We start from the raw sequence: 12343 nt of genomic DNA, 5'->3' as shown, positions 1-12343 counted from the left end.
GAACTTTTCTTTCGTAATTATATATGTATTTGGTATTTCTGGAAAAGTAAAATATACTAGTCTGAAAAGAAAATCATTTTTTTATACAATAAGTTTAAATATGCTAGTATCGTTAGATTGGATTTCAATATACATATTTTCGTTCGCATATTATTAAAAATGTATTAACTTTCTTGGAAACGCCCAAACTTTTTATTGAAAAACTACCTATATAAACTTAAAATGTCCCTACAGTTTTGTAAGAGTAAGTAAGTTGTTACCAAAGTTAGAAGTTCAATAATACACTCGATACTTTTGAAACTACGTTTGTAGTTTCATTGATGTGCTTGGTAACAAACAAATGATTATCGGGACTACCAGGTTAGATAAGTCATAGAAAAACAATAGCAATAAAATTAATTGTTTTTGTGACTGTTTTAACCGAATGATTGTTTTTCGTTCAAGCTATCACCTCACAGGCTATTTTCATTTATTTTGGATGTTATTATATCGAATCTTACGTTCTTATGCTTACAAGGACGGTGTTAGGACTAAGTTTGATGTGAATCAAAGAACTTTTATCTAATTATCATGACTGTCCCCATAATGGATCAGTTGAATACAACTAAGGCTTTTGTGATTGACCCGACCCCTTGTAGTTAGCTAGCTGTACCTGAGAAATAACTTTAAGGGAAATGGAAACATTTATTTTTTCTATTTTAATGTACAGTTATTTCCACTAGGATATATTAATCAATACTTTGTAACACTTTCTAAAAGGAATATACAAAGCTTAGAACATACCTTTCATGAATCATCAGTAATGCATATATTCTATTTACTTTATGATATGAGTCCATGGCTAAGCATTTAGCGAAGTATCTCCCGCCAATTTTTGATAAGCGAAATCCAGTTTCTGTCCGTTGCTACGGATGTTAAGTAATCGGATTCTCTTAATGGACTGGAGCATTGGAATTCTACTACCTCTGTATCCCAATTGAAACTTGACTGAGGTTTAGGGTAACGTACTTTGTGACTTACTTTCTAGACTACATTTGAACTAAAAATTTCAAACTTATTTTTTGTTACAACCTGGAGTTTTTAAATTTATACATAACTTTTATATATATATATATATATATATATATATATATATATATATATATATATATTCCAAATATACTCCCCTAGGATTTTTAGAACATTCATAGCAGCAAATTCTATTTCCTTATTCCTGGTTTACCCTTTCAGATAAACTTAATCTTTATGCTTTGTAATAACTAGTAGAATTTAACTTATGTGAATCTGGTGCACTTGAACAAGGCTTACATAAGTGCACTCAAAATTGAATAACATGTAATTTTTTAATGCAATCACTAAAAAACTCATTTTTATAAAAGTTATGAGATATGTATTTTTACTCGTCGCATTGCTTGTAGTTTTTATTGTAGCCACAAGTGTCTTAAATTGGCATTAAGACATTCTTAAATCATTTTATAGCTATATGGTTAATATTTTTTATATTTAAGAAGGGAATCAAAAACAGTGGTTTTCATCAGTTAAAATATATATAATTGTTTTTTAACTACGGGTAAATTTGTAAAACTTTATAAGTGTATATGAATTACCCTAAAAATTTACCAAATACCTATATAATCAGGTAAAATTATATGTTATGTAGTTTTCGGTGGCAAAACTGTTGCCAACCTGTACCACCCTATTTACATTTTTAGATCAATAATGTTCCTTCTTACAGTGTGTATCCTAAGATCGTTTTATGTTTATTTATTTCAGTAATTTTCCAAACATGGAAAAACTAGAAAGGGGACCAAAAGAAATCTTTACTCCAGACATTCAGAAGGTAAGTTTTCTAAATAACACCTGTAATCAGCCCGTATTTATTTATGTACGTCCTATTCTGTACTCACACACAGAGCGGCAAGATTTGGAGGTGGCAACATTTTAATTTTATATTTCATATCCATAATAAAATATTTACGAAACATTGACAATTATAATACGTTATGTTTAATTATACATGAGTAATAAAAAGGCATTATAAGGTCTTCTGATTTAGAGCGGCACACTATGACGTACATAGAATCTGCATACCAACAGAACATTGTTCTAGAATCTACAAATAATCTCTCGAATAAAAAGAAAAATGTATACCCCAGTTTTAAATTTAACCAACAACTAAATAGTAAAACCAAAATAACGGAAGTTACACTACAATGTAGCTTGTTAATTTCTCCGTTAATATAAGGCAAATAGTTCACTAACAATAACTTCTACTTTTTACTTCGAAAGCAACACAAAAGCACCGGTTTTGGCATTTGCTACCTCTCGGGAAGTTGTGATCCGATAAGAACAAATTGTTATACATGATAGTTACAGGGGTAATTTATAACTATACGAATAACATTTGTTATCAAATTACCATCTTAACTTTTATTCTTGAACGGGCGAAAATATAGCATTGGATACGTTATGGAGTTCTTAAAGTCACTGTATTGGCCATGCACTGTTCTAAAGCACTATTTAAAACTTTAATTTTTAATACCGTTTTCATTGAACAGATTATTTTAATTTACCGCCGGAAAAGGCGTAACCTGCCACACTGCCGAGAGTGGTGTTGCAACAATCGTGTACAGCCCGTTCGCTCCCAAGATTGCAAAAGAAGACCTAATAACTGTTGTTTTAGTATATTTAACCATTCTCATAAAGCCTTAGATCAGCAATGGCAGGTTTAAAAGCTAATTGCTTGATAAAAAGCCGGATTTGAATATACATTAGATCTGTTTCTGCGGCAATGCTTTGCATTATAAATCAGTCACAACAAACAGTCTGAGTTTTGATGAAGTAATTAAAATGCGCCCGTAGGCAAGCTATACAAAACCCACTTTTTAAGTAAGCTAAAGGGCACAGGGGTGCATAAATATTAAATACGGGCAAGCCTGTAATAGTTTATTAGATAATAGATTGCTTAAGATTAGTCGAGATACAAGGTTATCAAGAGTTTGTAATTTAGTTCTTTTTCATCTAATAAGCCTCAAAATGGATATGATATAATAAAATTATAATAATTAAATAATACATTTCATTCAATTTTTGAATGATTATATTCAATATATTCAGCATCATGTGTCTTTCTTCTATATTTGTATATTTAAATTTCTCGTACCTTTAGATTTATTTATTTAGTTTATCACTGCCCTATGACGAATCGTGTAATGTTACAATAATACTGTTTATTACACTATTTAATTAAATACAATATAAATCAATACGATTATTTAATAAAATTTAGAGTACGATAAAATATTTATAATACTTTGTAACTTTCAGGATCTCCTTCTACTAGAAGAACAAGAAGGATCTGTAAATTTTAAATTTGGCGTTCTCTACACAAGACCTGCTCAAGTTAGTGACGATGAAATGTTTAGTAATGGTAAGTACCCTTATAAATAGAGTAAATAAGATAATAATTATTACTTAAGTACACTCCTAACCATGATCTTCCTAACAGTAATTGTTTTTTTCTAAAGAACGCCTACAGCGGTTATAGTAGCAAGTATAACCACACCCCCGCCACGACCAACAACGCTGTCTGTGTGTGTGACAGACAGGTCATTTAGGGTCAGAGTGACGTTGATATGGCCTGTCAATATACAACTAGTGAGTGCAGCGAGCGTATCTTCCTTTCTTAGAAAGAAGCAACAAGAAAAATATGTTGATACTTAAGGAAGATTTTAGCCAAACACGGGGGTTAGGCCTCATTAATACAGGAAGAATTCTTAAACTTTTTGTAATAAATCAGTTTAATAACTTATTTCAAATTTAAAAATATAAAATTTTGATTTATTAAAATGCTTATTTAATTTTCCAATTATTATTTTAGTAAAATATACGTACTTACAAACTCATAATTCTACTATTTTTTTAATTATTGTAAAATTTATATTACAATACAAATAAAATCTAATTATAAAGGTGTAGTAGTGTAGGTTAATATTTATTTGATCTGCTAGTATAAAGAGAAGAAGTGTAGAATAATATTAAGGTAAATATCTTAAACCAAAGTAAATATTTTTAGCTAATTGATGTTGATATTTATATAGTTCATTTGTCAGTCATAGGTAATCAGTACAAGTACAACATTGCCAACTTCTTACTCAGGGATACGATACAAACCCCTTTTGTGGGGTGAATTTGTTTGTAAAAAATGTTGTTTTTTAATTTAACTATCACAATTTTATTTTCTTTACAAAGTTTAATTACAATTAAATATAAATTCTGAGTGGACTTTGTTAAGTTATTAAACAAGATGCATAGGCTACTTCAAGGTCGTACATTTGTTGCATCCATATTTTCAAAAATTTTGTGTTGATAAATCATTTAAAAAAAACGAACACATGATAAACAACGATGTATTATAACGAATTCATAATAAATAAATATTTGCAAAATATTTTATAACGTATTTTTTCTTCATATTTATATCACTTACTTGTTGATCAAAATAACAGGTGCTGTATCTCTCTTAGATACATTTTAAACGACAATACGAGCACTACGAGCTTTAATACAGATAGCCTAATTAGTCATTGGTAATTTTCTTAATCCACCAATGATCAAGCAAGCAGCTTATGATCATTTTAACATTCATATTATTTACATCTCGCAGCTATATACTTGCAATTTCGCTCGTAACTTCAGCTAAGTCTATTAATATACACAATATACACGACAATTGGTGTAGTATATTGTGTATTACATTGTGTATTATGTTATTACCAATCTTACAGTATATATAAACTAATTACTCTACTCTACGACGTATTGACGCCTATTTATTGCAAAATTGATAGTGAAAAATTACTCATTTATAAGTTTAGTGGCAGAAATTTTCGATTAAATTGATAAGCATAGATGTATAAGTTAGGTTGACTTCCTAATTGTATAGTTTATTTTCTTAAAATAAAACTTGTTAATATTCCAGATGTATTATATTTCATTTCAGGAGTTTTATCTTAGTTTTGTGTCAATCTTACAAATACGATAAACTAATTGCTAACATATTTGAGTTTTATTCCAGAAATCGGCAGTGAGGAATTCGACAGGTTTACAAGTTTACTGGGGGAGAAGGTTCGATTAAAGGGATGGGACAAATACAGAGGTGGACTTGACGTTAAAGGTATTTCTATCATTGAGTAACTATTTTTACCATTTAATTTTGTAGCTTAAACATGCACTATTTCATTTACATTATTAATGTTCCTTAATTTAATTTAGTTTTGTTAAACATTAAACATCATTTTATTATAATACGACAAGTACATTTATAAGATTTAAGTAACCAACTATGTCTGTGTGTTTCTATCTGTATCAAGTGTGTCTCAAGATCCTGTATACCCTGTTTTCCAGGTGATATGACGGGGAGGCACTCGGTGTACACAATATACGAAGGACATGAGATCATGTTTCACGTCTCAACTCTTCTCCCGTATTCGAAAGATAATCGTCAACAGGTGACTTTTGTCATTCTTTTATTTTACATTTTATTGTTTAAGATGTCATAAATTTCTGCTGTGTTGGCAATTCTGAAAATTTATGTCGACTTTATAACACATATTACAGCATGATTGGCCTATATTATAAGTAGACTTTAATTATACCAGAAGAACACTGAGACATAACATACAGTACATTCAACAAATTCTCGCCAATTAAAGTGTTAGTTTATCCTTTGTTTGTATTAGTTACAAGGAGATCAATGTGAGGTGTGTTAAAATATTAAGTACCTGAGCTCCTCACTCCACACAGGCAGTCCAAGCACTCATCTTTTCTTTGCCTCAATTTATAGCATTGGAAGAAAAACGAACACAAAGGTTTAGGTTACGTAATATACCTATACTTTCAAATAATTATAAGCCAAGTACAATGTAATTTTTCACGTGAAATTGGACTTTTAATAGTAATCAGCTAGTATTACGTTGGTTAGTAGTTCTGTTGTTATAACATAATCAGCTGTTTTAAACTAAACCAAATTATACTCTCATGACATTAACATTGAAACTTTGGAAGCCCGTGGGGTAGAGCTCTACTGTAGCATGACGTTTAAAAATAACCATATAGTCGGATGTATTTCAAATCCACAAAAGGCACATTTAGAGCGTAAGATCTTTTGATAAATAACATATACAGTGTGTTAAAAAATTACCGCGCGGGCAGGTAATTCCCGAACGATTACACGTAAAGCAATTAAACTTGGTACATCATTACTGCACCCATGAAGCTACTTGTTTAAGTAACAACAACAATTTTGTTGTCATGTCCGGGGGGGAGCCAACAAGGAGACAGAAGAAAATCTTAAATGGCAGCATAGGTCGAGTAGTATATAAAATTAAAGGTCTTTATTAGTGGAGTACAATGCTTAAAAATCCGACCTCAAAGGGTTCACTCTTTAAAAACTAACGTTGGTTTAAAGTTTGAAACATTTACAATGTAGGTCCTGTACTAGATGATGTAATATTATCGTCGTGAAAGTTAAACTTTGTAAATGAATACTGTACATAAGAAATAGTTTTTAAGATAGTAAGTGACTCTTCACACGCAATAGAATATGGTCTAAAAGGAGTTTGGGGAAAAAATTAACATAAGCATAGCTCAAGATGTACATAATTTCAAAAGGGTTCATATAGTGATAAAGGGAAAACCTGGTATCAGTTATTTTAATAGAAAGTTATAATTTTTATGTTGGACTTTGGACTGTACTTGGTCTTACATTACACTTCATTTCCAAGTCCAGTATTCATTTACTAAGTTTAACTTTCACAACTTGAGCCAAGACAAGAATATTAAACAATCTATTACAGGATCGTTCGTAGTGTTGGGGACGCCCGGAGCAAGCGTATCGTCGGCGCCCCCTCCCCCCCCCCTGCAATATAAATACTCATATACAAAGTAAATTATAGTACAATCAAACGTAGACTGTGGCTTTGTTACTACCACGTTGCCAACTTCAGTCTAAAACCGCGGCACTCTCCTCAGCCTTCAACCGCAGCTTGCTTCAGTATGCCCCTCCCCCCACCTTCGTACGGTCCTGGATCTGGAGAAGATAACATACATCAGTTATCAAAATATTATGATGTTTCAGCTTACGTAGTAAATAACGATGAAAATTTCCGTAATCCCGTTATTAGTTCAAATAATCCAACCTCAATAATTAGCTTTTAACATAATGGAATTAAATGTATTAAACGCAATAACGTTTCAGTTAATTGCTATCTCAATAAAACATAATCTGTGATTGGCCTTGTATAATATATGATTAATTGTATTCCTCCCGCAATGGATGGTGATTCATACATGTAGTGAACATAATTATAAGAAATGTACGCATGAACACACACAGGGCTCTGTAAAGGTGTGATTGTAATGTAGCGCCCCTGTTGGCAGGTGGAGCGCAAGCGACACATAGGAAATGACATCGTGAACATTGTGTACGTTGATGGAGGACCTTCTCAAATGTCTCACTTCAACCCATCATTCATCAAGTCTCAGTTTACTCGTATCCTTTTATTTCACACAGATTGTATACGGTCATTGTGAGGTCTGCAGGTAGTCGCTCGATCCACTCAAGTATTAAAGGGAAAAGATGGCAACTGGAGGTTGTTCATTTCCACCTCATTAGGCTCTCTGTGGGTGGCGATGTGTTTCTTTTGTTTGCAGCTTCCTCGGCTGCTTTCAAGCATGATTTAATCTTACAATAACAGAATTTTTAAGATATCGTGAATTACAAAGCGCTTTCACTTTTATATTTATTTTTAATTTTAAATCATTTCCTACAAAATAAGCATTGTGTAGATGTCATGCACAGTAAAGTATAACACATGAGTTGTGATTTTCATAATAGTTTTAAGCTTAGTCATCAGTATCATAAACTTACCCACTTAAAGTAGATACTTTTATAGCAACTGTTAATTTATAAATAGTTGAAAAAATTCACAATTGGATTTTCTGCTATCAGACTTGTGCTATCTAAGATGTTTATTGAGTCTCGTTGTGTTAGGTTATGTCCGCTCAATTGAACTGTAAAGTATAAATACATGTAATTTGCCATACAGTGTACAAGAGTTGCTGATTAGTCTAAACCTCAAAATCTCTCAAGCTGCTTCTATGGATCTTCAGAATTAAAAATCTTGCTCGTCATGTCTTTGCCATATGAAATGTATTTTGAGCCTAAGCTCGTAGTTATATAGACTTTATAAAGGTGTATTTGTAAAAAATATATTTCTTGAAGAAAATATTAATATAAAAACATATTTTCTAAAATTATATTTAATAATACAATTTCTTTAAGTCATAAATTAATACAAATATGTAACTCTGTGAATCTTTAGTTTATGTGCATACTGTAAAAATTTCACATTTTTATCTCCAACCACTTTTATTTGAGCCTGATTGCAATATTGTATAAATTCTTTATTTGTGATTTCACAGTAATAAAAAAGTTTTACTTTTTCTGTTTTCAGGGGAGTTATTTTATTAGTGTTTTTATATTTTATTTCAAAGGGCTAATATTATTTTTAAACACAGTAGACATAGAATGTGAAAAAACCATTTATGTTATTACTACCTACTATTATCACCTATATCAAATACAGTACTTGCTATAAAATTCTAAATTAAACTGATATAATTATCCTATTAATTTTTCCTTAGTCGAAACAATCAAATAGCTGTGGAAATGAGTTGAAATAATCCTATCATTCTGTATGTTCCACCTTAATACTCGTAACTACAGATGTGTTTGCTGTGGTGAGTTACTCACCAGAAGACCACAGCTACAGGCTCAACGTGTTCTCGGAGGAGTCAGTACCACTGTTCGGGCCGTCCCTCCCGTGTCCCCCGGTCTTCAAAGTTTCTGAAGAGTTTAGAGAGTTTCTAATAGTTAAACGTGAGTGTCTACATGTTCGTTCTTATATTTTTATTTTAATGTGATTATCACCATTGTATGTGTTAATTGAAAGATACTCATATATAGATACAAGTATAATTCGACTACAAAGCCTTTGATGTTGATGAACATTCTATAAGAGCACACATAAGTTTCTGAACATGTTATCAATTAAATAATTCTTCACTTTAAGAATAAATGACTACATATGTTTATAGTCAACTTATAAGCAACATAACATGTTATTTATTTACTTTACTTTACTGTTTTTACTTTATTAATCTGCATCATTATTTTTTAATAAGTACATATATTGGACATTCTATTCTTTTGTATATCAAAATATAAATATTGTCCTATTCAACATGATATCAAAAAATAAAACGTTGTAAGGCATCCCCAAATATTAAATTTGTGATAAGTATTTAATTTATGATGTGATTCTATCATTTAAGGAGAGTTAGATTTTATTCTCTAGAATTAAGAGAACACTTTGAGTAAAGCACTGGCCTTATAGATAAATACTGAATTACTCAAATGTCAACTAATCCATTTGAAAGGATGAGAATGTTTGTACTAAAGTAAAAGATAAGTGACTTATTTTTTAGGCCTCAAATAATATAATAACAATTTTACATTTCAAACATTATTAATGAACAGCGGTTTTTTAATTTACGATGAATTTAATGTTGAAAATGTTAGGCTTATAGAATGAAATATTTACACCGCAGTGAATAAAACAAGTGTAACAAATAACTAAACATTATCAAGCAAACAATAATTTGGACGAATATAGTAAATTAAAGTATGCGAAATAGATTAAACATGTTTTAAGGATAGTTATAGCCATAACCAATACATTTTAGGAATATTCAGAAAATAATAATCTAAAATCTTATCATTATTTTTAAATTGCACAAAGTAGAATTTTAAATACTTTTCTAATCTTACAATTACAAAATTGACAAAATAGACAGTCTAATTCTGACTTTGTTTCTTATTAGTATGCGTACAACTTGTTATTTCACACGAGTCTTTGATAAACAAACAAATAAAATTGAACTATGGTAAAAACCAATCAAATTTACAACTAATGACATTTAGTAATTAAGATTTATGTAACAGTAGGTAAGTAGTCTATCTAGTAAAAATAATCATCTACTTATCTAAAACTAACAAAGCTATAGAATGTGTTATGAAAGCGTTATAACTCTTCTAGTTCCTATCATATACTGTCATGACAGGTCAATTAGAGCTGTCAACAATACATATGTCAGTACTGAGGTAGAAAGCAGTATAACTCTCAATAGTTTTGTTCCAATTTGGTAGGATGAGTCAATGAGAGCTGTCAACAGCACATATGTCAGTACAGAGGTTGAAAGCAGTATAACTCTCATAGTTTTGTTCCAATTTGGTATGTTGAGTCAATCAACGCTGTCAACAACACATATGTCAATACTGAGGATGAAAGTGGTATATCTCTCATAGTTATGTTCCAATACTGTCGGGACAAGTCAATCAGAGCTGTCAACAGCACATATGTCAGTACTGATGTTGAAAGTGGTATAACTCTCCTAGTCTGTTCCGATACTGTCAGGATGAGTCAATCAGAGCTGTCAACAGCACATATGTCGGTAGTGAGAATGAAAGTGGTTGCGGTCCACCAACTGTTAAATCGTAATTGTTTTCCTCTATTTAGTTCATTTCAAGTTTGTTGAACCTATAATCTACTATGTTACTCAAGGAATATTAGTATAATGTTTATAAAAAATTACATACACAGAATGTTTGTATTACATTATTTTATTAGTATAAATAAAAGTGTAATATTTTACTGTATGTTTCAGTGATAAATGGCGAAAAGGCTGCTTTCAATACTCCTACGTTTGCTCAGAAGCGCGAACGCACTTTAGACATGCTCATCAAGGACCTGTGCTCTGAACACATGGGCGATACGAGTAAAAGCGTCAGTCATATGGTAATTAATTTTTTCATTAAACCTTGCATTGTTTCGCAAATATATGTTTTATAGAACACATAAAAAAAGTAAAGCTACTGTTTTTAAATCATCAGATTGGTAAATCAGTTTTAAGTGGAAAACAATCCGGTGATTTCCTTTTACTACTATTTAAAAATAGAAAAAGTAAAACTGTCTATAAATAAAAATGTATAAAGAATTTCTTTTATATTATTATTTTGTTAATGGAGTATGGTAAAAGTGTATTTTCTGTGCTTGAACAAATCAACGACAACACATGGTAGCACACTAAATAAACAAGAGCCACTTTCGTTATTAACTTAGTAATGAAATACACTATAATGATTTTAATTAAATGATAAAAAAAGATTGCACCAGATACCATTCAGGTTATTAACAACAGTAAAATGTCTGTAAATCACATGGTAATTAAGACAACCTCATTACTTACTATTTTTATAAGATACAGTTTCACAATAAAATTATATTTGGAAAATATACAATGCTCTTTTTTACAATCACTACCTTCAATAGACTTAATATAAAATAATATATAAACAATTTATTTCTGTAAAAAAACACAGTATGCTTTTATGAAATGACTGTTGATGTCCAGCCCATGTTGAACCGGAGGACTTTCAGCGACGTGCTGGCGGACCCGCCAAGGGGCTCGCGGCGGAGAGAGGAAGCTCGACAGGTAGAGTTCGTGAGGATCGGCCAGGCACTGAAGTTGGACACTATTGTAAAGGGTGATGCTCCCACCAGTCTGGCCACTACCGGACTGTTCAAGCGCGCTCCCTGGGAGCCGCAGTGCTTCTACCCAGACTTCAACCATGAGATCAGCTGTGGCGACTCCTGGGGCGATTCCAAGCTCATAGTTGCCACAGACCTCGGAGTCTATCTAGTGGAGGGTAAGTTGTAATCATTAATATTCTTTGAATTCATCTCATCTGAATAGTATTTCCATGTCATGCAATTGGCGCTTTTGTCGTGGCAGTTGGTCAACATACATTGATGTAATTTCTTATGAACATGGGTGGAATTAATACAGTAAGAATTAAGTTTACTTTTATTCAAATTTTGTTAAATTTAACTAAGTTGATAAAACACTATTTGATAGACACAAGAAATATAAAAAATACCAAGGTTATCCTAAATATTATTTGTTTTCCAAGCTTCTACATAACATTTTTAACCATACTCCTAGCTCTTGCCAACAACCATAGGTACAAAGTTAGGACATGTCTATTAGTCCCACAATGAGTTTACCCATCTCCTATAATAATAACAATTCCTTATTGCAGTAAAACAATTAACAAAATTGAATTGCAAACGTCATTTCATAATATTGAATAAAAATGTATAAACTAAACCTATCTTAAGTTATCATAGGCACAGTCAATTTCACATATTAACATGTTGAG

The 12343-nt window shown here is 31.2% G+C and overlaps 1 protein-coding gene across 1 annotated transcript in view; it reads left to right on the top strand.

The window, feature by feature from the left end:
• The window catches only part of LOC124361252 (GTPase-activating Rap/Ran-GAP domain-like protein 3), a 102455-nt gene that overhangs the window by 68427 nt on the left and 21685 nt on the right, over window positions 1-12343 (top strand). The window contains 8 exon segments of the mRNA XM_046815297.1: window positions 1774-1840; window positions 3328-3430; window positions 5078-5176; window positions 5407-5510; window positions 7441-7552; window positions 8789-8941; window positions 10789-10919; window positions 11536-11830. Coding sequence (XP_046671253.1) covers window positions 1774-1840; window positions 3328-3430; window positions 5078-5176; window positions 5407-5510; window positions 7441-7552; window positions 8789-8941; window positions 10789-10919; window positions 11536-11830 — 1064 coding nt within the window.

The sequence above is a fragment of the Homalodisca vitripennis genome, chromosome 4, assembly GCF_021130785.1.
Source record: "Homalodisca vitripennis isolate AUS2020 chromosome 4, UT_GWSS_2.1, whole genome shotgun sequence".
NCBI classification, from domain to species: domain Eukaryota; kingdom Metazoa; phylum Arthropoda; class Insecta; order Hemiptera; family Cicadellidae; genus Homalodisca; species Homalodisca vitripennis.
Note: the sequence above shows the minus strand (reverse complement) of the source record. Positions and strands in the feature narration are given on the sequence as shown.